This window comes from Semicossyphus pulcher, unplaced genomic scaffold (genome assembly GCF_022749685.1).
Source record: "Semicossyphus pulcher isolate SPU_LCO1_2020_fin unplaced genomic scaffold, fSemPul1.0.p SCAF_12, whole genome shotgun sequence".
Lineage (NCBI taxonomy): Eukaryota > Metazoa > Chordata > Actinopteri > Labriformes > Labridae > Semicossyphus > Semicossyphus pulcher.
This window is the reverse complement of record NW_027211626.1, coordinates 28143915-28171756: the sequence shown is the minus strand read 5'-3', so window position 1 is coordinate 28171756 and position 27842 is coordinate 28143915. Positions and strand designations below refer to the sequence as shown.

Here is a 27842-nt window from a genome sequence, read left to right as displayed (position 1 = left end):
AGGTGTGTGGGACGCTCTTTAACTTCGTACGGCAAACTCAGAAGACAGAACGTGATTCAGAATGTCTATGAAACTCTCTACAACTGGAGCATCACAGGCCTGTGAGACAGTGATCCGTGGACATAACTAATTTCTCATACAATCAGTCGTCAGGAGAGGGAGTTGCATCACACATCACAGGAATTTCATCCCGATTCCCTCGTGAAACACACATTTGATTTTGACCTCAGATGGTGACTCCTTTGTAGGTTACGCAACATATGTTAGTAACGCAACATAGGTATGTTAGTCACATAAGTTACACAACGTTGAGTTACGTTAAATATGCTACACTAGTAAGATACTAGCTTAAGTTACCAACCTAGCATATTTGACATAACTAATGTACTTTAGTTAAATAACTAAAATACTTAATTATTACTCATTAATATCAAACCAGGTTTTAATAAGGTCAGACTGAAGCACTCCTTTGTTCATCAGTCCATTCTGAAATTAAATATAGAGTTAAATAAATGTCATGTCAAATGTATCCTGTCCATAACTTTTATGTTGCAAATAGAGATTTCAAACTTGGTCTGACAATAAAATATGTGTCTATATCTCTGCTAAAGTAGTTTTGGTGCCTGAACGTAACAAAACTGCGATTATTTGACAGCATTAACCACATGTTCAAGCTTTATTTTGAAAGTCTGACCGGAAGCTGCTCATCAATAAACACTTTGCCATTTTATACAGGAAACAATCCTCCGTAACTGAAGTCTAACAGGCCAGTAAAGTCAGCGTGTGATTCCGGTTTTATCTTGTGTAAAATATCTTTAAAAAGCATCTCCCAGAGACCAATTTAACCACCACTTGTGTAACTGACTCCATGTAGTTGGATGATTTCTTGCAGAAGCAGTGTGTGAGAGAAGGGGTGTGTGTGACGGAGGAAAGTGTAAAAAGCACGCCATATTTAGGCCAGACTGACACGCAGCGAAGACACAGGCTAACTGTTGCTTTTCACACATCTCATCGTCTCTTTTTACCATCTGCCCTTCCTCTTTTGTCTCTGTGTGTGTCTGTATATCACTCCCTTTCTCTCTGTCGTTCCCTCCTAAACTGTCGCTCTCTGCCCAGCTGATACAGGCTTATGTGCAACCTCCTACCACCTCCTTTCTTCCTCTTCTCTCCATTTAAAATGCCTCAAGGTCTCAACAAGGCAGCAGCACATCTCACATATCTCAGCAAAGCGCTGACGGCCATCACAGCTCTGTAAATGCAGAGTCTGGCCTTAAAATGGCTCCTATTTAAATCTCTTCTGCTCACAAATGGTGTAATATCAGGAGTGAAAGGCTGCGACAAAGTGGCAATATGTTTCAGAGGGCTGGTGGCCACGGAAAAAAGAAACGCAGAGAATCTTTCTCATGGTCTGCTGGTATATTTAGACTAGACGGTTTGAGCGCACAACAACACAAACCACCATGACTCACACACACAGAAGAGATTACAGACAGACATGCAGAGACACAGACACACTAATTCATATACAAATCATGCCCAAATCAATCCCATCACAGACAGACACGTTTCGCCTCAACAGCCATTCACATTTCTCACTACCTGTTTTTGTCAGGCCTGCAGCCAGATGTGTGTGTGTGTGAGTGTTAAAAGAGGATGTGACCAGTATACGTGATGATGGTTGTGGGGCAGGTGTTAGCTGTCAGCCCTATCACAGGTCTCAGCTCGATAAGTTCAAGGGACACAGTGAAAAAGGGAAATTCGGAAAGTGCAGCTTTAAGTGGAGAATAAGACGTTCCCAAATGTCTTCCAATTTAGTTTTTAGGCAATTATGGAAATGAAACATTGCTGAGTGTGGCGATATTACGTTTCTGTAATGTAAATTATTGTCATTTGCTGCATTTATGCCGATTCCAATCCATGTGAAAGGTTAAAATCAGAAAGTATACTGGCCTGTCAGCCGAGGCTCTTACTGTACTTATAAGATACTGCTTCTTTGCAATATAGCTCATTAGCACTAGCAGACTTCAGCTCAAAACCAATTTGACCCCAGTGGCTAAAAACATTAGCATTCAACACGCTAACAGCTAGCACTCCTGTAACCTCGGCCTGAGACCGACGCCCCTCTGCTGTTGCCGGGGTTGGGGGCCGTGTTGAGTTAATTAACCCTGTTAATCTTAGTGGGCGCTGGGTCAGTGTGTGTGTGTGTGTGTGTGTGTCTGAGTGTGTGTGTGGCTATAGCTGGCTAACACCAGCAGATGAGCCTTCACCCCAATCACAGCCCCCTTTTTTTGCTGGCAGCCTGCCGTCCGACTTGGCAGACACACACTCGCGAGGGGTCTGGTGTGCACGTGTGCATTTGTGGCTGTGTGTGCATGCATGCATGCATGTGCGTTTGAGCCTGTGTGTGATTGCACAGGGGAGGGAGGATTATAGATGTTGAACATACACACGCAAATGAGCACAGGGCCCAACTGGTCTGCATGGTGTGTGTGTGTTAGTGTGTGTGTGTTAGTGTGTGTGTGTGCGAGACTGTGTTGTAATAAAGCCAGCAATGTTTTACTGGCCCGCTGACACAGTGCATAAAAAGATCAGTGGGCCAAATCCATTAGTGGTATAATTGCATTACATGGTAAATATTCCTAAAAGGTCAATATCTCCATTTGAAACATCCCCATCATCACAGAGCGCAGCAATAGAAACAGGAATTCTGGGATTTTATAGAAGCCCAGGGCTCAAAACACAATTTCTAAGCATCTATTATGGCAAAGATTTGGCCAGCCGAACTGATTTCCTACCCGTGAACGAGTCTGCTGCAGTCTGTGGTGGTCCAACAGATGAGCTTATCAAGTGTGAAGTTCTGAGTTTGACTTAGACGCCCTCGAACAAAAACTTTATTCCCCCAGTTTTGCCCAGCCCTGTCCTGTTTTATAAATCCAGATACAGACACTTTTTGTTTCCATTAGAATTGGGATCAAGGAGAATTAGCTCATTTGAAAAGCTGTCTTATATTCTGTCAGAACAGCACAGTGATGCTACTGAAGCAGTTTTGTGCCAGATCTGAAAAAGGTTATCCCGTCTCAACCCGAGTTGCACGCAGGTCAAACTCCGGCCAGCATTGATGAGCTCCACATGCAGTGATAGTAATTGACTTATTACCGTTCTGAAAAACAGCAGCAGAAAAAGACAGAACCAAACAGACAGAGGCAGAGTGAGAGAGCACTGTGTGGGCGAGCGCGAGACAGTGAGCGTGTAAGGAGAACTGAAAAGGAAACTAACTTTATTTGGTGCTTATGTAAAGTAATTCTGTGTAATTTTATTGAAAAGCGTCCATGCTTATCGCACAGACCTCAGTGTCTATGCATAATGAAAACAAGGGATTAAAACATGATTAAACATGGCCCGAACATGCTTTCAAGGCACTTCAAGCTGCTGCTGTTGGACACTGTTGCACCACAAAGAAAGGTGCAGAAAAAATTGAGAAAATGGTAAATACTAAAGGAAAAGCACTATAAATTCACTGCACTGTATACAACCTGCAAAAATAGTACACTGTAAAGATGAGTAGATAGATAAAGGAAACTGTCCATATTAATCAAAGTAGTGTGTAAAGTGGCTCAGTTCAGCTAAGACAGATTTTCTCACTTATCACACGTGATGTCTAACGAAGCAAGTACCGTAAAATCTGTAATATAAGTCGCACTGTAATGTAAGTCGCAGTCTGTCTCCTCGAGTGAAAGAAAAGGTTTTCTATAGCTATTTATGCAAATCATGTTTGTTTGTTTTTTGATAAGGGGATAAGAATCCACAACGTGCAGTTTCTGTGCAGCTGTTTCCTGAAGCATCTGTTTTCGGCATGTCGAGTTTGCTATCCTGCTAGCTACGGGTACGGTAGTTGAGCTCATCTTGAGGTAACATTGGTAGTTGTGAGGATGGCGGCTACACTGGCGATCATGACGGTGCATGTTAAAGCTTTAGCTAGATTATCGCGGCAAGTAAGTGAGTAAAATACCGTTGCACAATAAAATACCTCTCTCTAAAGGACGCAGCCCACTTTTTAGATGACCTCATTAGTCCAGAAGGTTTGACTTTCTGCAGAAGACTTGTGAAAACTTTTGACTGTGGATTACCAGAGTTACAGGGACACTGTTGCATTTTTGAAATGTTATATTTCAATGCTGTGTGCGTGCTTAATTAAATTCCCTTTAGCGCCTTTGTATTAAGGTGAAGGCAGATATGAAACGAAAACTATAGTTAGATGTCACTTCACAAAAGTGAAATATTCAGATGATGTCTTTTAAGGGAGGGAAAACTAGCTTTTGGTGTATCGACTTGAACCGAGGGAGGCTAACCGAGGAGCTGACACCTTCTACTTTATGAAAAGTCCGATCAGAAATTCAATATGTGACACAGTGTCATCACGACTAAAGGAAAGATCGTGGCTGAAAGTGTGGAGGCAGACCAAAAAACGGGAACACACCAACACACAGAGGCAGCAAAGACGAGAACACATAACTGTACCATGTGTACACACAAACACACACACACACAGCCTCCAGGCTATTGTCCTCCACATTTAGGTCAGGCCGAAACTAACAGTTTCACACACGTACACACACACTCCCCAGGAGGCTCTCCTCACCTGCAAAGAGGCCAGTTTGGACACAGTGTCAAAGATTAAACCTGTGTTTTATCTCAGAAAAAGGGGCTGCTCGGGGGAAAGTGTGTGTGAGCGTGTTTGAGTGTGTGTTCACTCAGTCCTTTAAACCAGAGGGCAGAGGGTCACTGGAGAATACACTGTTTCACTCACACGCACACACACAGCTGCCCTTCTCTGTGTGCGCGGTCAAGTAGAAAGGTGGATCTGTGTCAGGTAGCAAGGGTATTTACTGTTACTGAGACAAGCAGGCCGAGAAAACACAAACACAGCAAAGAGAGGGGGAGAAGGGGGGAGAGACGTAGAGGGAGACTGAAAAGAAACAACAAGGAGAAATTGAGACAGAAAGCAAAAGGTGGAGGAGGAGGAGGAGGAGGAGGAGAAGGACGGGGCACGATGCTCTGAAGGCTTCTGTGGTCAACAGAGTGCAGCCATGTGCGACATCAGACACACAAACACAAGGAGAGAGAGGACTGGACATGTGTCGAAAGGGCAAAGACGGAGCTGACAAGTTATTTCTGCAAAACATAACTGAGACATCAGAGACTGCATTTAAAACACACTCACGAACACATGCAGTCACAGGAAGCAGGAGTTTAAGGAGCGATGCAAATGCAAAAAAATGTCAGGGGGTGTCAGAGCTCTTGTTTGTTAATGATGAAGAATTTTCCTGCAGAAATTAATGAAAGTACGACTCAAAAACACAGAAGTCCTGATCGGCTCACGGCCCTGGTAGCTCTGCTAGAGTTATGCCCGACATAAACCCTCAGTTCCCATCAAAATAGCTCCATAAAACCACAAACAAGGAACAAAATGAAGTTCACTGGCCCTTCCCCATTTAACAGTTCCACTGCTGACGTATCTCTTTTCTCACAATCGAACAGACCAAAAGGAGCACTCGTCTTAAAGCAGAGATCGTACACTTCTAATTGTGTACAGCTTAATTACATAAATATGTGTGCGACTGCTCCCTGAACGAAACACAACAATACTTTTACCTCTAACACACACTCTTTACCTGCTTTCGCTACACTGCGTTACAAGAATCTCATGGATTATAAAACCTTTGTTCTTGACGGTGATTACATTATCTCAGTGTGCCTCTGTAAAGTCCGTTTACCAGTCAGACAATAACCTGCTGCTTCAGAGGGAGGCTGAAATCTCTTCCATCTGCAGCTAAAGAACTTGATAAAGGCAGTTAGAAGATAAACTGATGACTAAGTGTCCACAGGCTTTCCTCTGTGATTAGAGCAGCAGATTAACAGGAGATGGAGAGGGCGAGCAAGATAGAAAGAAAAGGAGAAAGAGAGAGAGAAAGAAGGCAAGAGGAAAAGGAAAGGCCGAAAAATCCAGCGGCTCTAGCTGCTATTTGACTTTGTGGACAGTTTTAATTGTTTAAATCATTGAAAATGCACTTGGACTGTTGGCCGGACAACAAAACATAAAAAAAACTCTCCTCTACAATCTGTATTAATTTCAGATATGTTGAGTCAAAAGGTCAGAGGTCAGTCATAGTGTCCACAGACATTCACAGAACAGCCAAAAGAAAGAGTAGAAGACAGACTGTGTCTTTAAGCCCTGAAGGAAGAACAGTCCCATCCCTCTGAGGCCTTTTTGTTTATCTCTCACTTTGCTTATTTATTTATTATTTCTGCTCTCCTGCCACTCGGCCGGGGGAGCGAGGGACCACAGGTGCTCGGGTGAATCCGATGGACATCCGCAATTTATCATTCATACGTCGGTGACGGCAGGCCAGGCCGAAATATGGCACGGTAAACACAAACCATAGATCATTCACAGACACAGATACACACAGACAGCGGCAGACGCAGATAAACACACACACACACACATACATAAAATATGTCTTTGAAGACAGATGCTTTTATGCGTACACAGAGCTGGACATGGGTCACATCACACCGTGCTTCTTTCAGCGCCGTGTAGATATCTTTTTCTTTCTATCTCTTTATTCCACTTTATCTTTGTCTGTCTTTTGGGAGGCTCGTCCCCCTCCCTCACTTTTCTCTTCTTCATGAGTTTTGGAAGAATCTCAGCGCTTTCGCCCTCCTAATAGCGAAACATGCTGTATATCATCACTTGTACTTGAACCCAGCAGATTGCAAACACTCGTGTCTCCTGAACAATTATCCTTTTGTTTTTGCAAAGTCTGACCACATTCATTCAAACCATCTGGATTCCAGCAGACTTCAGACTTTAGTTCAACCTTTCTTTCTTTTTCCTCAGGTATAAATACACAAGAGATGACAGCTGCCCCCCTCCCCAACTCCTACATAAACTCCCCTCCCCTAAAACGCCCCGTGCCTGCAAACTTTTAATCCTGGCTTTAGAGGGATGTATCACAGTGGGACATCACTGCTGGCCTGCATCTGCCAGAGTGAGCTGGGAGCTGATTTCTGTGTTTACATAAGATTAGAGCGCGGGGAGAAAAGAAGGTAGCCGATATGGTAGCTCCGAGCCAAGCAGCTCGCATTTTTAATGCAGCAAATGCTGCCACAAACAGCCTGCAGGAGGGGGCTGAGAAGAGATATAGCCAAAGGTATGAACAGTAAGTTACACCACTGACAGGCCTGAGGGGCTGCATGTGTGTGTGTGTGTGGGGGGTAATAATTATGGGTGCACTGCCCTGCATATTCAGGCTTTGCAGCAGTGGTCAGGGGTCTTAACCATCAACACATGCACTCTGTGCAATTTTAAATATGTGATTTCAATTTTGGCTGAAGAGATTTTAGGCGTATCTGAAGCTGCATTTCTTCTCTAAAAGTTCCTTTGGACTAAGAACTTTCAGATCTGTCTCAAACACAAGGAAAAGGGCCTAAACTAGTCCCTGCACATTCTTTATATAACACCCAAAAAGTCCCTGAGCTTGGGGCAGTGCTTCTTTAAAGAACAGGAATTTTGAATTTGTTGAGAACCATTTTTACAAATCAACAGCCATAAACCAGTTGTGCTGTTGTTCTTGTTCTTGTTGTTGTTGTTGTTGTTGTTGTTGTTGTTTATGAGCCTTGACACGTGTCAGATGTGTTTTAACGGCCAAATAATCTGCATATTGCACATGCAAATCAAACAACTAAACTGTGAATGATAAAAGAGAGCTGAGCTGTTTATTTTTAACTGGACGTCTGATATGCTCTATTATATAAGCTGACTGTCCCATGTTTGCTGCATGTGCTTCACTCTGTACTTATAGGTGCAGGTCGTGGTGTCCAGTTCACAGTTCACATTGCATGTACTGTACACTGCAAACATAAAGTCCACATACCACCTGCCCTATCATATGGCACACACACTCACACATACTCTACATAGAGAAGAAACCCACTGACCCACGGTAAAAGAGATAACCATGCACAGTAAAACAGCAAATTACTGTATGACTGCTCACACACATGCACTCGTCCGGAACGTCTATAAAACAAAAATACATACTAATACATGTTCCGGGCGTGTATGGGCACCTCTACATATCTTCCTGTCTTTGCTGTGAAACTCTTTTGAAATCTCAGATTTGTGTTTGCCGTGTCCACAAGGTTCAGCACCGAGGCCACACCGAACAGAAGAAATATGTGCAAAGACACACGGGGACACAGTGAGGCCAGAGTACATCTGCATCCCCTGGAACATCAGGACATGGCCTCTTTTACACTTTCTGCACAACTGTGGGTCCACCTGTCACAGCTTCAGGCCAAACACACCTTTATTTTACCTCTGATAGCTACTGGTATACGTCCAGTTTAACAACACAAACATGACTGCTTGAATGTGATTTTTCAAGTTAATATTTTCTTGTCTCCCAAATAAAGATTTGCACATGCAATTTTTTTCTATATCACAAATCAAAATGTCTAGACAGTGCAGGCCTCTGCAGGGTTTAAATGTCTGAAAGATGATACATTCCTGTATGCAGTGCAGACTTCTAAAGTTGCCAGTTAAGAATGCTTGATGAGTACTATAATCATAAACTCTACCAAAGAAATGTCTGGATGTTTCCTGTCTTCTTAAAGGTGTGAATATATGTGCAGGAGCGTCTAAGTGGTAACTGTAGACTCCATGGCTCATTTCCAGTATGTTTCCAGTCTCACTCTCTCCATGTAACCTTTGATCCCTGATCTTTAGTGTACAGGACAGTGTGTCCTGTACAACATGATAGAGGTGGAGAGTACATGCTTTATCATATGGGCAGAGACAGTCATGCCAAGTTCAAGTACAGTAAGTTTATTGCTTTGACAAAGTCTGCCCTAAATAAAGCCATTTTTACAAGGACAAAATCAACTGTAAACACAGTTTAAAAGCTGCAGTAAAAGTACACTTGCTGCAAAAGTAGAACTGAAGCAGAAAGTGGTGCAGAAGTAGAAAAAAAAACTTGTGTCAGAATAGCAGTGAGCAAGGCGCCAACCTCATCAATCAAGAATGTCATGACAGGTGGAACTACAAAGTCGAAACTCAACTGTTCCCACTTTCCCACTGTGCTACAATCAGTCCGACACGCAGGTGCCCTTAAGCAAGGCATCAAACCCACTGAACCTGCTCGGCAGCCAGCAGCAGCAGCAGCAGCAGCAGCAGCCCGGCAGTGTAAATTTACAGAAAGTGTGTAACCCTCCCTCCTTCCTGCTGCCCCTCCTGACCCCGGCTGTTGCTGTAAATATAAATGTGCTCCTGCACTGTCAACTCGCACTCAGTTACACAAGCAGCAGCTCCACAAAGGTTAAAAATATGTATATTTCACTTCCTCCTGCTTTCTCTCTGCCTTGTCTGTCTGTCTTTCCCTGTGTGCGATTCTCTGCCTCTTGAAGTGGAGGGCTCGGCAGGTCAGGGGCATTAGTGGAAATCTGCTGTAATTTTTTTTATTTAGTTTCTCTGTGTTTGAACTTTTTTGTAGTTTTTCATTCCTCTACTTTCTTTCTTTAACCCTCCGCAGCCGAGTTTCCATGCCAGCAAACCGGTCTGAACTGGTCCTGTTGAACTATGTGTGTGTGAGAGAGAGAAAGAGAGAGGTGTGTATGCCAACACTTTCTTACTTCCAACTCGTCAAATACAGCAGCTTGGTCAGCGGCCCAACACTTCAGCAGATGAAGCTGAGGGTACTTCTCTTGTGTCATTTATGGACACTGTTCTGTTTGATGTGTTGTTGACGGAGGAGGTCAGGGGGGAAAGATGCGTCAAACAAACACCGGGCTGCCTTTCAGGATTTTTAAATGACAGTTGACTTCTTTAACTTCTTTTTAAGATACGTTATTAACACATTTGTTTTCTAACTAACATTTAAATGTTAGTAATTATAAAAACCAAAGCCATGATTTTTTCCCTAAGTCTAACCAAGTCGTTTGGTGCCGAAACATAACCACACTCCTTCCACAGTGTTAAGCATGTGTTCATAATTTACCAAACAAGCAAGCTTTATTTTGAAAGGATTAAAGCTTAAATTGCTTATCACTAACTTGCCGGCTATATTTTTAGATATCAGCAAATTAATTCAAAATATTTTTTCGTGACAGAAGCATCTTGGTTTGTCGTCCAAGCAGTCGCGACATAGCAGTATTGTTCAACCGCATTCGAGCGTGTTCTAGCTGTATGTACGAATGTGTATGGAGGCAAAAATGTGCCAAACGGCTGCAATCAAATCCCATTATTGGTCCTTAACCCATGCAGATAAAGCATTCTTTTAACGTCTTTAAACAGACATCTGCATATAAGTGCTGATGTTCACGGGTCTCCGGTTGCTGGTCAGACTGTGATGACCACTCACAAAAAAAGGAAATCTTGATTTTCATAGCCTTTTTTGCTAATCCAAATAAGCGCTGGCTACACCAGAAGCACAACAATTAGCTGTATTGAGGCGATATCGTAGTTTGACAAAGGCCAATCGGTTATCAGATTCTATATAAAGCTAACTTCTGAACCTACAGGGACACAAAGGTCGTCACTTGTTGAAGCATAAGGCCACTGACCGTATTTGTGCATGCAGGTAGAAAGAAGTGAGAATGAGAGTGAATGCTGAACGCTAACAGTGGGTTAATATGCAGAGTTAAAGCCAGGAAAGATAAGGTGTAATCATGTGTGTGTGTGTGTGTGTGGATGGGTGGTTTGGGGGCTACACGCACACACACACACACACACACACCGCCCTCTGACACCCGTCTCATCAAACAGTTGGACGGCAGCCAAGTTCATCTGTTAATGGACAGCCGCCACCAGGACCCAGCCTTTCCTACCACGCTCTACCCTCTCTCCCTCTCTCACATCCCCTATCCCCCGAGGGCGCTCTGCCCCCATGCCCTCTCCTCCTCATCTCCCTTTGTCGTCCCAGCCCACCTCTCCCAGCTTCACAGACTGGGGCCTGCATTTCCCCTTGTACAGCAAAGATAAACAGTGTGTGTGTGCATTTGTGTGTCCCTTTGTCTGTTCGTCTGTCTGTCAGCAGACGATGTGCACACACACACACACACACACACACACACACACACACACACACACACACACACACACACATTCGTCTTAAGAGAGAACCTTTGAACAGACGCTTTTCAACAAGTTAGAAACTAAAAAGAGAGGAGAATCACACAAAGGCCAACAGACGGGTTAGGTTCCATTAAATTAAGGCAGATAGGAAGTGTGTGTATCAGTGAGTATGTGTGTGTGTGAGAGAGAAAGAGAGATCAGCAGTGTTAACTACAGTCCAGAGCGTGTTGAAACACATCTGTCTTCCAACGGAAAACTGCAGCACAGGAGGGGGAAGAAAACGAGAGATCGACAGAGAGAGAGGAGGAGGCAGAAAGAAAGAAAGAGAGAGAAAAATGAAGGAAATTGATAAAGAGCAGGTGAAGGTGCTTAAATACACACACACACACACACACACACACTCAGGCACACACACCCTCTCACACAAAAGACTGGCTTTCCTTCCTGGCTTATTTTATTTGGGGGCAAGAGTTCAAGGAATTACAGTCTCTTTCACACTTCAGTATTTATTTAACAAGATAACAAGACGTCTTTATTTTTAAGTACATGTTTTCATGGTTTGTGTTTTTGGGGCGAATATTTGAAATGAGGTGAGACGAAGACGGTGTTAAATATCGGTGTTGTTATGCCGGGGTACAAAAGGGCAGTAGTGTGATTTTGGCGTTTGTTTAATTATCGAGTGATTCGCCTGCTGCTTTGCGAAATTTGACCATCTCTAAAACTGTTATAGCTTTTTTTGTCCAAATATACACTTGATTTTCTTACATCTTATTTTAACTACAACCTTTAGACCTGCTTAAACAGAAGACAAATCATTTACCTTTTCTCAAGAGCATTTTTTCATGTATGTCATTCAAATAAACCCTGTTATCTGATCGTTCTTTGCAATCCCTATAAGTCTATTTTTAATCTTTATTATAAGGATGTAGTTTACATGAAAATACATCCTAAAAAAGCAGTTACACCCCTCAACAGATGTATCAGTTACATTTTTCCTGACTGAGTGCACACAGCTTAAATATCTTTGTGTATCAGAGTAAATGCACATGCACACACCCAGACCAGAAATGCCTGCAACGTACATTCAGCAGGTTGTTTTTGGTTTTGAGGCGATAAATGATCCATTAGATTGTGTCACATCTTACCAGGGCAATTACATCAAGGACACTAAATAATTTGACTTTTAATCTTTACTTAAATTATTGTTTAAATTTTGGATTTCACAAACTCTCAAGATTCTTGAAGCTTTTTATGTCAAAACCACACCACTGAATTTCTTACATCCCGCTGACGCAGCAGGATGATACGACCGTCAGACACCTTTATGCAGAAGACAATTCAGTTACTTTTCCTCACAAGCATTATTTTGTTATTTTTGTCCTTAAAAATACATTATTCTAAGCTCCTTGCACTTGCAATGATATAAATTATACACCTATATGATAATGTTTCAAGTCAAACTGGCAGTTTGTGTGAATTAACCTTCAAAAATATCCGAAAAATGCAACTTCTCACACATTTCTCGCCCTCGGGTTGAATATCAGTTACCGTTTTTATCCACATTGACCACACACCGCTGAGATATTAGTGTACTACTAAACGCACATGCACACACCCAGACAGAAATGCCTACAAAGTACATTTTAGCAGGTTCTTTATCCGTTTTGGGGGGATAAATTATCCATTAGATTTCATCATATCTTACCGGGGCAATTACATCAAGAAAATGATAGCGGGCACGGGATCAATTATGCATGCCCTTGGCCAAAGACCAAGCATCGGGCAGGAGGAGAGGGCATGTACACACACACACACACACACATGTGAAGAAGAGGAGGATCTCATAGATGTGGCCCATCAGTTCATCTTACTGCCTAAAAAGTTCATACGCTTAATAATTTAGCTGTGCTCTGGATACAGTTTCCCAGCTGAATATTAACAACTTTGAAGTGAGTAACAGCAGCCAGAGGTATATAGGGTGTGTGTGTGTGTGTGTGTGTGTGCGTGAGTATTTGTAGGGGGGCTAAAAGAGACCTCAGGAAACAGGCCTCGTGAGTCCCACCGGAGACAACCCCTCGAAACACACACACACTCTCACACACACACACTCACACACACACACAATCCTTCCCCTCGGCTGCGTCCATTACACCGCCGTTTGTAACATTGCTCATTTCTGGGCAATTAAGAATTCCTTTTCATCGCTATGTAGGTTCACATATCTCCCTCACAGCACTTGTACACAAACTGGAACGACGTGAGAGAAAAAGAGGAGTGTGTGTGTGCGCATTGGTGTGTGTGTTTTTAGGGGAGGGTGAAAAAGAGGGGGAGAAAGCAACAAAGGGAAGAAGAAGAAAACATAAAGATTAGCGCCCGTGCACCAGTTCTTCATGTTTGTTGTTGCTGCTTTTGTTCTCATTTTCTTAATTGTCCGGCCTCATTATTAGATGAAAATTGATTTATTTTATTGATTTTCTTCTTTTGTCTTCCTCTCACAAAAAACAAAACTTTGAGAAGAGGACTCTTTTTGAGTACAAAGGAAGCATGAGGTGTGTGTGTCCGTGAGTGTTTACGCACAGGTGCCTTTTTTCTTATACATGCACAAAAAGAGCCACATTTTTCTGCTGAGGACAGAACAATGGGATTCTTTTTCTTTCTCTTTTTTTAGGAGTTTTCGTCCATGTTTACAGAGAAACTCACTTTGGAAGAGGAATCACTGTCTCCAAAATGGCAGCCTTAGATAGAGCCGAGGAGGGACGAGGGGAGAGAAAAGAGCGAGGTATCTGACATCTGTTTGTTCAAGGAGAAACTGAAAGGGGGGGTGACTCTAAAAATGAATAGGCTGACAGAGACGGAGAGATGAGCATTGAGAAATCATTTTACCATGTCAAGACGGACACGTACAGGAGAGAGCCAGATGGTTTGCATTGGGTATATTTTGTGTGTGCGTGTGTGTGTGTGTGTGTGTGTGTGTGTGTTTGTGAGAGACAAGCAGTGTAATGAGGGAACAGACGAGACATCATGTAAATTAAATATGTCCAATCTCCGGCTCGGCTCTCAATCTTCGCACAATTAAAAAAAATGCAACTTTCATTTATATTAGCCTAAAAAACACTCCCACACACACACACACACACACACACACACACACACACATCTCCCACTCAAGGCACAAATGAGAAAAAATACACACACACACAAACACCCCTTGACACGCCGGCTCTGACAAGCGTAGCTGATGTGCGCCGCGAATGCGCATGGTAATAGGCCAATCAAAAATGCAAAACAATTGGCAATTACTGTGAGGACCTAATGGTCATTAGAATTTACAACTAGGTAATGAACTAAAGTCTGCCCACTGCATGCATATTCATAAAGCTATTTCAGCTTTGAAGATTAAAGTAGCGCTTAAAATTCAAATGAGCCTCCGCAAATTATCGGGAAAGTCGGTGCGGCTGCTGCTGGTGGCGATGGGGGAGTTTCTTCTGCATGTTGTGTGTGTGCGTGTGATTTTTTAAGCATTATTAAACAGTGTGTTCCTCGAGATCTGAGGGCCGAACGCGTGGAATTACGGGGTTTGAGGTTCAACATGACGTTCGCTAATGTTTGTGAACTCATGAGATGAATATGTTTTTATTTAACACTTTTTCCAATCAAGTTTAAATATTTTTTATTTTAGACATTTGGTCGGAGGGTTTGAGGATTGGGCTGAAGGATGAGGGGTTAGAGAAATGAGATATTAACTGAATATATTAAGAGAACTGTGCAACAAAAAGTTCCCTGACAAAGAGTACGAACCAGACCGGTGTCATGAAATAATTTTTGTTATGATTTGGTGCTTTATCAATAAAATAGACTTGACTTACATTTAGTCGTGGTCAATACAGAGAGAGAGTTAGAACAGGAAGAAAGCTTTTCAAACATTGGAAAGTGATTAGGGGCTGGGCGGATTGAGCTTGTGAGTATTGACACCTTTAAAAAATATAGACTATAAAATTATATGATGCAAAACAGGCCTGACAGCATCGCCTCCAAATATATTCACTCATTTTGTAAAATATTTCTCCCAAAACATCACTCACTTGTTAATCTGGTCAAAGGACTGTGAAAAGCTAATGTGTCTGAGAACCGAGAGCGCAGTCGAACATTTCTGCATCAAACCTGTCAGAGAATGTCAGAAAGGAAACGTGCACGGCGTGGAGCGAAACTGCTCCTCACCGGCAGATAAAAATAAAGAAAGATGCACTATTTGTGACAAGAAAGTGCCACGCAGTATCGGCAGGAGTAGCCTCTTTAAAAATAAAAAAAAACATCACAATGTGGAAGCTGTAAGGAGGCTGAGGAACAACAAGACGACCCCAAAACAGCCAAGCCAAGACGCAGGAGAGTCACAACCTCTGAGAGGGAAGTGCTCGTGTTTTTGCCGTGTTTCATTTTTAAAAAAAAGCATCGTAACACAATGGCTGTGAGAGTGAAAATATTACAAAACTATACCCATTTAAGAAATGATCAACTTCTGTTTCAGTACCAGTTTCCAGTATCAGTTTGAGTGTTAAAATTGGAGCATAAAGTATCAGTTTCATATGGAGGTAAAAGGATCTTTGCTTTGCCCCCTCTGGACTTTGGTCTGGGGTCATGTGTCTCCTTTGACCCCCAATATCCTCTTTGATACCGAAATCTAAACAGACTTATTGTTTCAGCTTTAGTGCACTTATTCATTCATTTTTTATTCCCAAAAAATCACAATATTTGGAGATACATGGTTCCCTCCTGGAAGGCGACATATTATAGCTTTACTATCCGTGACATCATCTCTGTAATCTTGTTTTTGGCTGCTTGTGTTTTCCTTGTGATCTCACACTAAAGACTGAAGTCTGCCTCTAAGAGAACAAATTGTTTAAACACCCTCAGCGCCCTCAGTTTTCTTGTCTTTGCAGCAAGTTGTTCGTGTTAAAAAAATATGGAGCAAGCTGCCGGAGATCATAAGAATTACATATGTTATCCTGCTTTGAGGATTCACTTTATTTGGCGCAAAACAGGCTTTTGATTCGCTGAGAAGTAGGAAGAAGAAGAGGAGGTGGGAGTGAGAAAGAAGCACACTCACAATGCCAAAATAAAAGATTAGACCCAATCATATGGAGCTGTGTGTATTCTATATGTGCTCTACTTATCAACACACACACACTCGCAGGGTGGCGGCGTGTGTGTGTGCCTCTCTTCTGCAGTTGTAGTAGTATTTCAGCCAAATGGGGAACATGAAACCAGAGCAAGGAGCCAGGCCCTTCCACACACACACATTCTGGCCACACACACACACACTGCCAGCTCAGCCCTGGCACACTTTGCCAGGGGATGTCCTGCAGACTGCAGACTGCCAGCTCACACACACCAGCACACAAACACACACAAACACTTTCATGTAGCTTGTGCACACATATGTAAGCATTCTGCAGGTACATACAAAGAGGTGCATGGACAAATGCACACATTTTCAGCCAGTGAGATGTGAATATACAGAATGTGTGTGTGTGGTGTGTGTGTGTGCAGAGCCAGTCTGTAATCCAGTGGCCTATATAAATAAGCTTTGTAGTGTATAAACAGTTTTATGAACAGGCCTTCAACTGCCTTCAACATAATAAGAGAGCTGAGTTACATGTGCACCCCCTGAGCAGACCGAGCAGAGTGTGTGTGTGTGTGTGTGTCTATGAGGAATAAACACACACGCACACAGGGAGCAGCGAGCGAGCCAAAAACAGCAGCTTTCCCTCTCACCACAGAGGAGGAGGAGGAGATGTTAGCGTGGACGCCGAATCGCTCGCATAAACACGACGAGTCAGATCAATAAACAATCGTCCATCACAGAGAGCAGTCGGCATGACGTCACAGACACACTGTCACAGCTGCAAGTAGTGCAAACTGGGAAATAACGCTGGTCTTTTTTATGTCTTATTGTTCTCTGTCATTGTCTTACAATGGTTTACCCACCACGATAATCTTTTGTTTTCTACACATCTGCCTCCATCTTTGGTCACCGTCGCTGTGGTGCAGACTTCCCAGGGATCAGCTGTCAATCAAAGTGTGTGGGCAGCATGACGTCTTTCTCTTGGATTTTTTTTTTACCCTTTGATGTTGACGTTGTTGTTGTTGTTGTGTGTTCAGCCGCGGTGGCGATGATTGCCACTCATTGCCTGCTCTTTTATTTATTCTAAACCCAACGCACATGCAAAATGCATCACTTCCTGTGCAGCCAGAAGATTTGACTGAACAGGAGGCCGTCTATACCCGGTCCATTCTGCACATGCACAAAAAAAGTTTCTTTTAGCTGCCTTATCATATTATTTTTATTTGTGTATCCATACCTGCATAATTGTACTCAATCTTTTCATAACAAGAGCAGTCATGCAACGTTGCTGTTTTTTATGTTGACAAATATCTGTCACATCAAAAACAAAACATAAGGCGCAATGCATCGGCGACAGGAAGCTGTTTCAGATCATCTCCTGATATCAGAATGGTCCTGCAGACATGGTGGGATTAAAAGGTCTTGTTGTTTCTGCTGCTTTCGATTGTATTGCAATTGCAGAATATGCGCGTACGAAGGCCCCAGCTACTGCTGTTAGCTCTCTAATTGTTCAATAAAAGCTGTTATTGTTGCAGTGATTAATCAAATTTGCGCCGTAAAAAATCAAAACAACCTACTGTTAATGTGTCTTTATCTTCCCACCACTTATAAATAATTTGAGTGTATTTATCACCACAGGGAAACTCTTGTCTCGTCCCCACTGCACAGAGAGGTCAAAGGTCACATTCAGAGCAGCAGCTCCGGACTGAATAGGGGTCCGTTTTCTTGCTCAAAGGCAAGTTCAGAGTCGTGTAAAAGGGGGACTCCTCAGATTTATGCAGAAAGATTCTGTGAAAACAGACACATCGTATCGTCTGCGCCTGTAGAGGAAGCTCACATTATGATGTCATTGTGATGTCATCAGGGTAATCTACACAGCTGCGCGGTGACCACATGAAGCCTGCATTACAACTGAAGCTAAAGAGTTTGAAAGATAAGTGGGTAAATGAGTTTCCCTTTAAATAAAGTGCACAGACTAAAGCGATTTAATGTTGCTGCCTTAATACAATGTTATTTAGCAAAATGCAGGCGTGTGTGCTGCAAGCATTACCAAACAGGATAAAGGATAAATCTAACATCAGTCTGGACTTTCCCTTCAGAGGTCAGAAAAAAAGCTTCTTTAAATTCACGTGAAGCTTCATGTTCTATTTAAAGTAACACACAAATCATTTCTTTCCGCTCCTTGTTTTATCACTGCGTCCAAATTTTGTCAGCAGTGAGTTCCAAGTTTTTTTGGTTCCGTCTGGATCGCAGACACGCTCTACAAACACACACCCACACATTTACAGCAGGACAATAATCAGCAAATATGCAGTTTATGGAGTTTTTTGTGAGCGCTGAATATAAAACACAACACAGCCCGTTGGCCCCGCTGGCAGATTATTAGCTTTTCCAGTCATTCCAGTGGCCTGCTGTATGTGTTATCCTGCTGCTGATGCGTTCTGCACACCCCGAACATGTTTACATTCTGTAAGCTCATTCAAAATGCCGACACAGTCAGATTCTGGCTGCACTGGGAGAGAAACGCTGCAGTTCAAACGCTGCACTTGAGTCCACTAAATAAAATCTTATGTTGGGAAAGAAAGACGGAGCAACAATAGATTAGTAATGGCAGCCAGTGTGTGAAATCTCTTTGTAGGCTCGCCGGGTTGTGCTTCAGCATGAGACGCACACACATACACACACCAAACATACTGTAATTGATTCAGTATCAATTGGCTGTCCCAGATTTGCATTGACTGCTAATGTTGCAGGGAGAGAGACGGACTCATGAGCCAAAAATGAAAAAAAGAAGAGGAGGGAGAGAATAGACATGCGATAGAGAGAGATCTGACATCGAGCCAGGCAATGAATGGGTGTTAAAAATGCACTAATGTGCATTGAGGTGGGTAGCATTAGCCAGTGATGATAAGCTAATTGCTAATCATTAGATCATAGGCTAACAATTCTCTTGTTACAAGGCTACAAGTCAGGAGGACTCGTCACATTTTAGGGCCAAATATTTCTGAGAGCCCGCTAAATTAGTCTGAAGATATTTTTTGGATTTGAAATCATGCACAAGTATTGATAATATCTCTGTTAATGAGCGAATATTGCTATGCTAATGGAGCTAATCAGCCAATACTGCTCAATAAAATCAGTGGTCAATAAAAAGAATAAATCTTTGCACTGGCCAAGTATCAATTTCAGCTCATTAACACACATATTATCACTGATTTCCCGTAGAGGGACGGATTAAATTCCTGCTGCCAATTATGAGAAATCAATTGGCAAAACTGGACAGCGGAAATTACTGTATTTACTGCCGAAATAATCCACAAAGAATTCAGTCGAAATTTTCAATTTTCAAGCCAAGATTTTTTTCTTTCCGTTAAAAGAGACATGTCCGTTAACACACATCAATGTACACACACACACACACACACACACATATGCAAACCGCTCTCTTTTGAGACATTAGCGATGCTGTTTCTGAATGAGGGGCGCCTCAGGGATTATAATCAGAATTTTCATCTCAGTCAGGGATTAATAGAATAAATGGGCAAGAGAGAGTGCACTAACCGTGTGTGTGTGTGTGTGTGTGAGTGTGCATGTGTGTGAGTATGTGTGTGAGTGAGTGTGTGTGGTTTGGGTGGGCGGGTATGCTGCCTTTTTGCATCCCTGATCGGCATTTTGCCTGTACAGTCTTTTCTCTCTCTCTCTCTCTCTCACACACACACACACACACACACACACACACACACACACACATACACACACACACACTCACACACACAGGTAATGTCTGTTCACGGTCGGAGCTGTTTGATATGTAAATAGCAGCGTTCCGGCACAAGTCCGACGCTTTGTGTTCCTCTGAGCCTCGCAGCAGCCAGAGGAGCTCTCTCTCTCTCTCTCTCTCTCTCTCTCTCTCTCTCTCTCTCTCTCTCTCTCTCTCTCTCTCTCTCTGACCGTGGACGCAGATACACAGACATCACATTATGTAGGCAAGATGCATGCAGAAAAACATGCTACACATGCAGAGATAAAGGAAAGAGCATCAGAATTTCTGCAAAGTATGGTTGAAATATTCCTTTGTTATCTCAACCAAAAGAGAATAAAATATCGTTGTCATTTAAGCAATAACAGTAAAAAAGGATGAATTAATAAGGGTGGCAATTGGATCACATTTTTAATGATTATCACCCCTTTGACTGAAAGATACAGATGGTAAAAATTCAATAGAAATATTGTTACATTCAAATATTGATGCTGATGGCTAGTATTAAAAGCTTAAAATGCTTTTTATGCAGATATAATTCTTGTTATTGTGATAATATCGATGGCTTCCTTGCTGAGCCGGGGCCTTTCATACTGTAAGAGAAGACACAGTGGAACACCAGGCCAGCATTTACAAATAAAAAACAGGCATTCCTCCCTCGCCTCCTTTTTTTGTCATTAAGAATGCTTTTTGGACGGCTATCATCGTGGCTTAAATTCCTGCAGATTTGCTTTTTCTGCCTTTCACATATTTACCTCAGCGTGACAGTTTGGGGTCAATTAGGATGAAAGCTGGGTCGGAGAGGGAAAATACTGGCTTTAATTATCGCCTATCAGGATGGATGTGTTGCGTAAATTCAGCCTGTGAGGTGGTGTTTGCACTGGTGTGTGTCCAGTGGCTGAGAGAAGGTCCAAAAAAAAGCCCTGATTAAAGAGGAGAGATGTAAATAAAATGATGAATTCCTCATGCAGATGGATGTTTCACAGGCGAGTTTTTCTCCTCGGTTTAAACGTTTAATAATGCTCGGTCTGTCTGCTGTTTCGGCTTGATGTCAACTTCAGACAAGATATATAACGCTGCTGTCCTGTTTTCTTCTTCTCCTGTCTGAGTGTACAGCTGTTCCTACCAAGACGTTCCCACACACAATGCTATTGAAGCAACCAGACGCCTGTATTATGATGTAAATCGCTCTAATAACCCAGTTTAGCTGGTGAGTGTCTGTGAGTGTGTGAGTGTGTGTGTGGGAGTGGGTGTTGAAACGTATCATCACAGCCGAGATACAAGCAGCTTTTTTTGCTGAAAATTAAATATGCTGCATTTACTCCATAATGACGTACAGCACACCGATTTGCTTCTAACCAAAGGTCAAAGGTCAAATGCATCTTTGACTTTTCCTAATCTACACGTCCTGCAATTGTAAAAGCTGTGAGTTCACTGGCAACAACAGCTTACTGCGTGTATTTCCTCAAATGCACGCTAACTCAAAAATTGAAAAGAAACTGCAACTGCGTTCAACGAGCAAAGTCATAAAGGGTGTGTTTTGCTCTTGTGTTTCCGCTTCTGTATTTCATCTTCACCCCCTTTTTTCTCTCCCCCTCTCTCCCCCTCTCTCTCTTTCTGTAACGGCTAATTTAGTACAGGCAGCCCGCCACTAAAAACTACTGCTAATTAAAATGCACGAGGAAGAAAAAAAAATGGCGCTGCAACAAATAATTAGTGGTGTTAAGACGCTTTAAATAAACGACTTTCCTCTCTAAGAGAAAAACTAAAATTGGCGTTTCCCTCTCACCGCTCGCCTCTCATTTGTACTGAGAAAAAGGCGGAGGGAAGATAAAACTGGAGGAAAATCGCTCATTTTACCTATGAAGTTTGGTGTGGAGGTAAACTCAAGAGAAGGAACAGAATGAAAGGGATGGAGAGCCGGGCCGCTGCGGGTACGATGGCAGTGAAAGGGGGGGCAAAACCACACCGAGAGCAGGACACATCTGCTAGGGCCACATGAGAGAATGGCGCACACAATCACACACACACATATACACACACATTAGTGTTATGCAAGAACACACATTCTGCACACCCAATCCCAGAAAGAGGCTGCAGTTACTCCCTAGACGAAAAGTCGCACACAAACACAGTTTTCCTAACATCCAGTGCAACACACACACACACACATACACTGGTCTCATTGCACTCGCACACTGACCAGTGGTACCCCAAAATCAAGGTCATTCAAGTCTCTTTGCATGTGGCCCGTGGGATTTGGGTACCATGGCTAAACTGGGGAAACTGGGAAGACACACACACACACACACTTTTTGCATTGAATTCGGTGGATCAGTGAAAGGACAAATAGTCAGACTTGGGTCTGTTACGTTGTCTTACACATGCTGAACACTGCCCTTTACACCAGACATGAAAGACAGAGGACTATTCACACACAGACGGAGAGAGAAAGCTACACTAAATCAAAGCAGTGTGTGCTTTTTTTGTGAGCTATAAAAGAAAACAGAGGCGTACTCTCCCGGGTTTCCTCCCCACCAGTGACGTCCCTGTGTTATTGTTTGTCTGACAACACCCCCCCAAACAACTCTCAGCCAATCAGATCCCTTGCTGTAACAGGAATTGACATATGCACCCCCCCCCCCCCCCCAGCCCAAAAAGAAACTTGCTCAGACTAATAAAGCCCCCACAAGGTTTGGATGGAGATCATCGGGAACATGGAGGCCAGACTGCAGACACCACAACACTCGCTCTTTGTGTCGATAAGAAAAACAAGACCTGATATTGTAAAACACACATACGCACCAAAGTAACCCCATCCTGGGTAATACACGCACACGCAATCACAATGTGCTGATTGGAAAAGTAGAACGGAAAGCTGCTCTCAAGCTGAAAGAGTTTGTTTATCCCTTTATGAGTAACAACTGTTAAGAGCAAAGAGAGCTACTCATCATCTATCTTTAATATTCTCTCAGATTTTACCTCCTTTTGGCACACACATGCTGATCATCACAGCCTCTACAAAGACAGTCTGGCAGCCTCAGTAATTCTGCAGCTTGTCTCTAAATGTGAGTACCTCTGTAACTGTGGTTGAATCCAGAGAAAGGTGGTGTGTGTTGGTGTGGAAACAAGGGTTACCTGGGAGGGGCTCCTGTTTGGGAAAAATCCCCCGAGGCGACGAGAACCGGTCCTCATCGTCCTCTGCCAGCGTGGCCTGGACGCCCACCTCCACAGGCCTCCTGCTGCGCAGAGAGCCCAGAGCAGACGACGGGGTGAGGGCCAGGCCGGGGGAGGGTGAGGGGGGCTTGTCCAGCCCCCGGCCCACAGTCAGACAGGGCGGCCCGTGGCATCGCTTCCTTTTGTGCTCGATGAAGAGCAGGATGTCCGCCAGGGGGAAGGTGGCCTGGCACTGGCCACAGGTCAGCAGATCCTGCTCCAGAGAAGGGTGAGAGGGGTCATGACCCAGCCGGGCCAGCCGGCCCACGGTCGGGCCCGGGTGGTGCCCGTTGAAGCTGCCGCTCTCCTCTGAGTGCTCTGAGCAGCGTTCCGACAGCTCCTCCGACGAGACGACGGCCGTGGAGAGGGGCTCGGCTGCTGGCGAAGCAGAGGGGGAACAGCGAGGAGGCAGAGGGGGAGAAGAGGGAGAGGGTGGGAGGAAAGAGGGAGAGTGAAATTAAAAAGTGATGGTTACTCTCAGCAAAATAAGCAACAACCACATGTTTAGATTTTATTTCTAATTGAAACCTCTTGATACAACTATCTGTGGGAATACATGACAAGAGAAGAAGTCACACAGGGGATCAGAGTTTAAGAACCAAAGCTAAACACAAGCTGACATGTGGTGCACACAATAAGGGGGTGAGAAAATCTGCCTTGTAATGATAGAAATGCATGCAATGCAGGAAAAATGATTACAATGCGAGCTGATCTGGATCACACATCAGAAGAGTAAAATGGTGGGAAAGAATATCCTGAATAGCTGCAAAGCTCAAATCAGATTCCTCAAAGATAACAATTTCAGAGTCAATGACAGGGGAAGCTTAGGAAAATGATGGTTAAACACATAAACTAAATATGTGGATGACTTGTCAATCCTTGTTTGTACAGGTTTTGATCCTGTAATCAGCAGAGGGGAGAACTGCCACAAAGCAGCGTCTGAGCCGGGGAGAGGAGAGGGAAGGCAGGCGGCGCGGAGAGTGTGTGTCAGGGAGAAGGAGAACTCTTCCCTCTGCCCCGATTACATGTGCCTGACTTACAGTTCTTAGATACCAGCCGCTTGTACAGCGGGAAATCACCCCAAAAAGAGCCGTTCAACCTGATTCCTCACCCCTCCGAGGGCCGGATTAACTCCTAACTACTTTTTTAAGAAGCCTTTTGTGAAAGCTCAGCCCGTCCTGCAGCAGAGGGAGAGGAGTGTGAAGAGAGCGGCCTGCTGAATTAGAGAGGCGAGACGGGAGAACATAATTCACTGTCCCTCTTTTAAAGGAAATCTTCCATTCCAAGGTGAAGAGTCTGACTCTGTGCTAGCCGTCTAATGCATGTTGACCTTCTTTACTCAGCCGCCAATTTCACATTTTAATGAACTTAAAACCACTGAGAGTCAAAAAATAGATTTTAATTTTCACCGTCTGGGTGATTGGTACAGATTTTGTCTGATAAAAGGGATCTCGTGCATGCATGTGTTAAAGACTGTGTGTGTGCGTGTGTGTGTGTGTGTGTGTGTGTGTGTGTGTGTGTGTGTGTGTGTGTGTCAGACAGAGAGAGAGAAAGACAGAGAGAGAGATAGAGTCTGAATATGAACTACATCCCCTCAAGGAAATATCATTTGAATGCCGCAATCCTGCACGACATCTGTGCGCAAACTGGGACATGGAGATAACATGATAAATTCCCAGCTTGCACCAACACCACCACTAACCCCACCCCCCCAACCCTATCAACACCACCCCCCTTCTCCTCTTTGATTTAACTTTAGGTCAACACAATGCCACGCGTGTTACACAACAGATCAGGATAAAACAACAAAAAAAATCTAATGAAAGCTGCGTAAGCCCCACACCTCTGAAGTTTAAGTCAAGAGTAGATATCTGCCGTTTGAAGAAAAAAAAACCTCTAGTTGAGCAGAAGGAGGGAGGGGTGTGAGACCTAAATAAGATTTTTCTTTTTAAACACAAAGCAGGTCTCCATGCACAGAGTTCAATATACCTAAAATAGACGCATGCATAAATCACGTATTTGTGTGTTTTTTCACGGCTCTGTGACTGGCTGAAATAAACAGGAAGAGGAGCAGAGAGGAGGATCGTGTGTCTGTACAGCTGGTTAATATAAAAACATGCATAATCACATTAACCAAAGGGAGTAGATGAAGGAATAAATGGACAGTGTCTACAGAGCTGTAGAAGTTCCCTCTGTCTGATAAATCTATAAAACAGTTAGAAAACTTAACTGTGGAAAGATTTTTCACCTCAATAAACTGTTGGATTTTTTCCCCCATTTTTGGAAAAATCTGTAAATTATTTGTAATGTTATTTAAAATCCAGAGAGCAAATGTAGATTTGTTACACTATAAAAACACAATGTTGACAGTTGCTACATTTTAAAGCTCAAAGTAAGCTTGGTTGTGCAGTTACACAGCAAACACTGAAAATGCAATGTGTCCTTAATAACCCAATAAAAATATAGAACTGTACAAAGTATTGAAAGTGAAATTACAGGAGCTAAAATCAATAAACAATCAGAGATGAATGTTTGATTTTGTGTTCCAGTAGCAACAAATGTGAATCAGCATGCAAATTGAGTTGTGTGTGTATTTGGTGTAAGGTTGGAGGGGGTAAAAGGCGAGGTCTGCATTACAGTGCAGCTGCATATGCTGATTGCAGCCTGCATTTATGTACAAATGTGATGCACAAAAAAGGAGATACAAACAGAGAAGGTGGGTTTGAGGTGATGAAGAGGCATTGTAGATTTGGTTATGAGGTTGGGGGGGGGGTTCTCCTCTCTCCCTCCCCCTGTCTCTCCCTCCTTCCCTCCCCACATCTTGTATACTCTCCCTTTATTCCAAAGAGATCGCCAAATAGTAGCCCGTGTAGATAGGACTGGAGGTGAAACTGATCAGGTTGGGGCTCAGCGCTGGATTTTCTGATCGCGCTCTGCCTCCTAGCGACGGCTCGTGGACATGGTGGCTGCGCTGTCACCCAGCCGGGGCCACACACACACACACACACACACACACACACACACGCACGCACCGACTCCAAACCAAACATAGGCGACAGCCAGTCAACATACCGAAACATAATCAAGCACGGATGCGTAAAGATGCCCAAATATCTCCTTGTTTTAGGTTTGCGGGCCACTTGAAGAGACGCGGAAACGCACGTTGCGGCACATGGTGCGGTGATAAGCGCCACTTTGCCAATCACCCAGCAGTTTCTAAACACACTTATCTGCTCCCTCGTAACATACCAGATTTATAAGTGTAATAAACTCGGAAAAATAAAGCTTTAGTGATAAATAAACGCCGTGCGTAAAGACAGATTCTTCCAAACATTGTTGGAATCTTGTCGTTTTTACTCATAACGTGCATCTACCACACACAAATAAGCTAATATGTATGCCCTTCGCTTTACTGTACATGAAACTACAGAGTCATAAATTAGATTTTTTTTCTCGGTTCAAATGTGTCTTTTTAAGTAAAAATCACATGAATGGCAGGACTCTGAGAGCTGCTGTCCTGTTGCTGTGTCTCTTGTCTCTGTAACTCTGAGCTGCAGCGGCTCCGCTGTCTGTTTTATAAAGAAAGCTTCTCATCTAAACTAAACATCAATAAACAGCCTTTACATGAGAGGCATTATCGTTTCTGAATGTGTGTAAAAATAAATCGATTTGTGTTGTCTCTACTGCCGAGCTGCTGACAGACTGAGGCAGTTGTAAACAGTCGGACACGAGATTTCCCCCCCTCGATCCAAAAATCCAAGTTTTTTTTTTCCTGAAAATAATCCAAAAATAGAACGAGAGCGAGCAGATGAGAACCTGCTCGCAGAGAAGCTATCAGGCAGCGATATTCCGGGGGATGATTTCTCCACGGAGCTCCGCGGAGAGGACGCGCTCTGCTACCGGGAGCCCTGCGCGCTTCCACTGACCGGAGAGACCGAGGGGGCACCGGAGCCACAGCGCGTGCATCTATCAGCCTATGAATGCACATTCTCACCGTGCAACAGAGGAGCAGTAAAGGCTATAAACCGACAAACAAAACTTTTTCTCTCTTTCGGGCTTTGAGGATCTCTGAGCGGCTTTTACGCACAGAGCTGTCGCACTTTCTTTCCACGCTGTTAAGTCCAGTTGACCGCGGGTCCGAGCGGTGCGTCCGGTGTCCACAGGGTCCTGTTTTGCTGCCTTTTCCCCCCTCTGTGCTGAATGAATTGAAAGGGAGCCAGAAGTGACATGTTTTCTCTCTTTTTGTCATCTCTACTTACGCGAAAAATCCCGCTTGCTTAAGTGCTGGGGTTTGCCTTGCTTGCGGCGAGACATGGTGGCTGGCAGCGGCGGCGTTCAGCGCGGATCACATCGGGGAGAGCCGGGGTTACAGAGGAGACTCCGGTGGGGCAAAAAAATATCTTCATCCAACGCCTTTGACATCCACAAGAGGAAAAAAAATAAAATAAATTAGAAATAATACAAAGATGGCGCGGAGGCAAAGATGGATCGCGGGATCGCCGTCATGGCTTTTTTGAGAAAGGAGAGCGGAGAAAAAAGAGAGAGAGAGTGTGTGAGAGAGGTAGATGGAGAGAGAGAGAAGGGGAGAGAGATGGAAAAAATGGCAAAAG

The 27842-nt window shown here is 43.5% G+C and overlaps 1 protein-coding gene across 2 annotated transcripts in view; it reads right to left on the bottom strand.

Moving 5' to 3' along the window:
• The window catches only part of bcl11aa (BCL11 transcription factor A a), a 52753-nt gene extending 24911 nt beyond the window's left edge, over positions 1–27842 (bottom strand). Inside the window, exons 1-2 of one of the 2 annotated variants that reach the window (XM_069658281.1) lie at positions 27492–27842; positions 23155–23610 (exon numbers count right to left, since the gene is read on the bottom strand). In XM_069658281.1, coding sequence (XP_069514382.1) covers positions 23155–23610; positions 27492–27546 — 511 coding nt within the window. In that variant the 5' untranslated portion in view covers positions 27547–27842. The remainder of the gene's footprint in view (positions 1–23154; positions 23611–27491) is intronic. The other variant, XM_069658282.1, reaches the window with a different exon arrangement.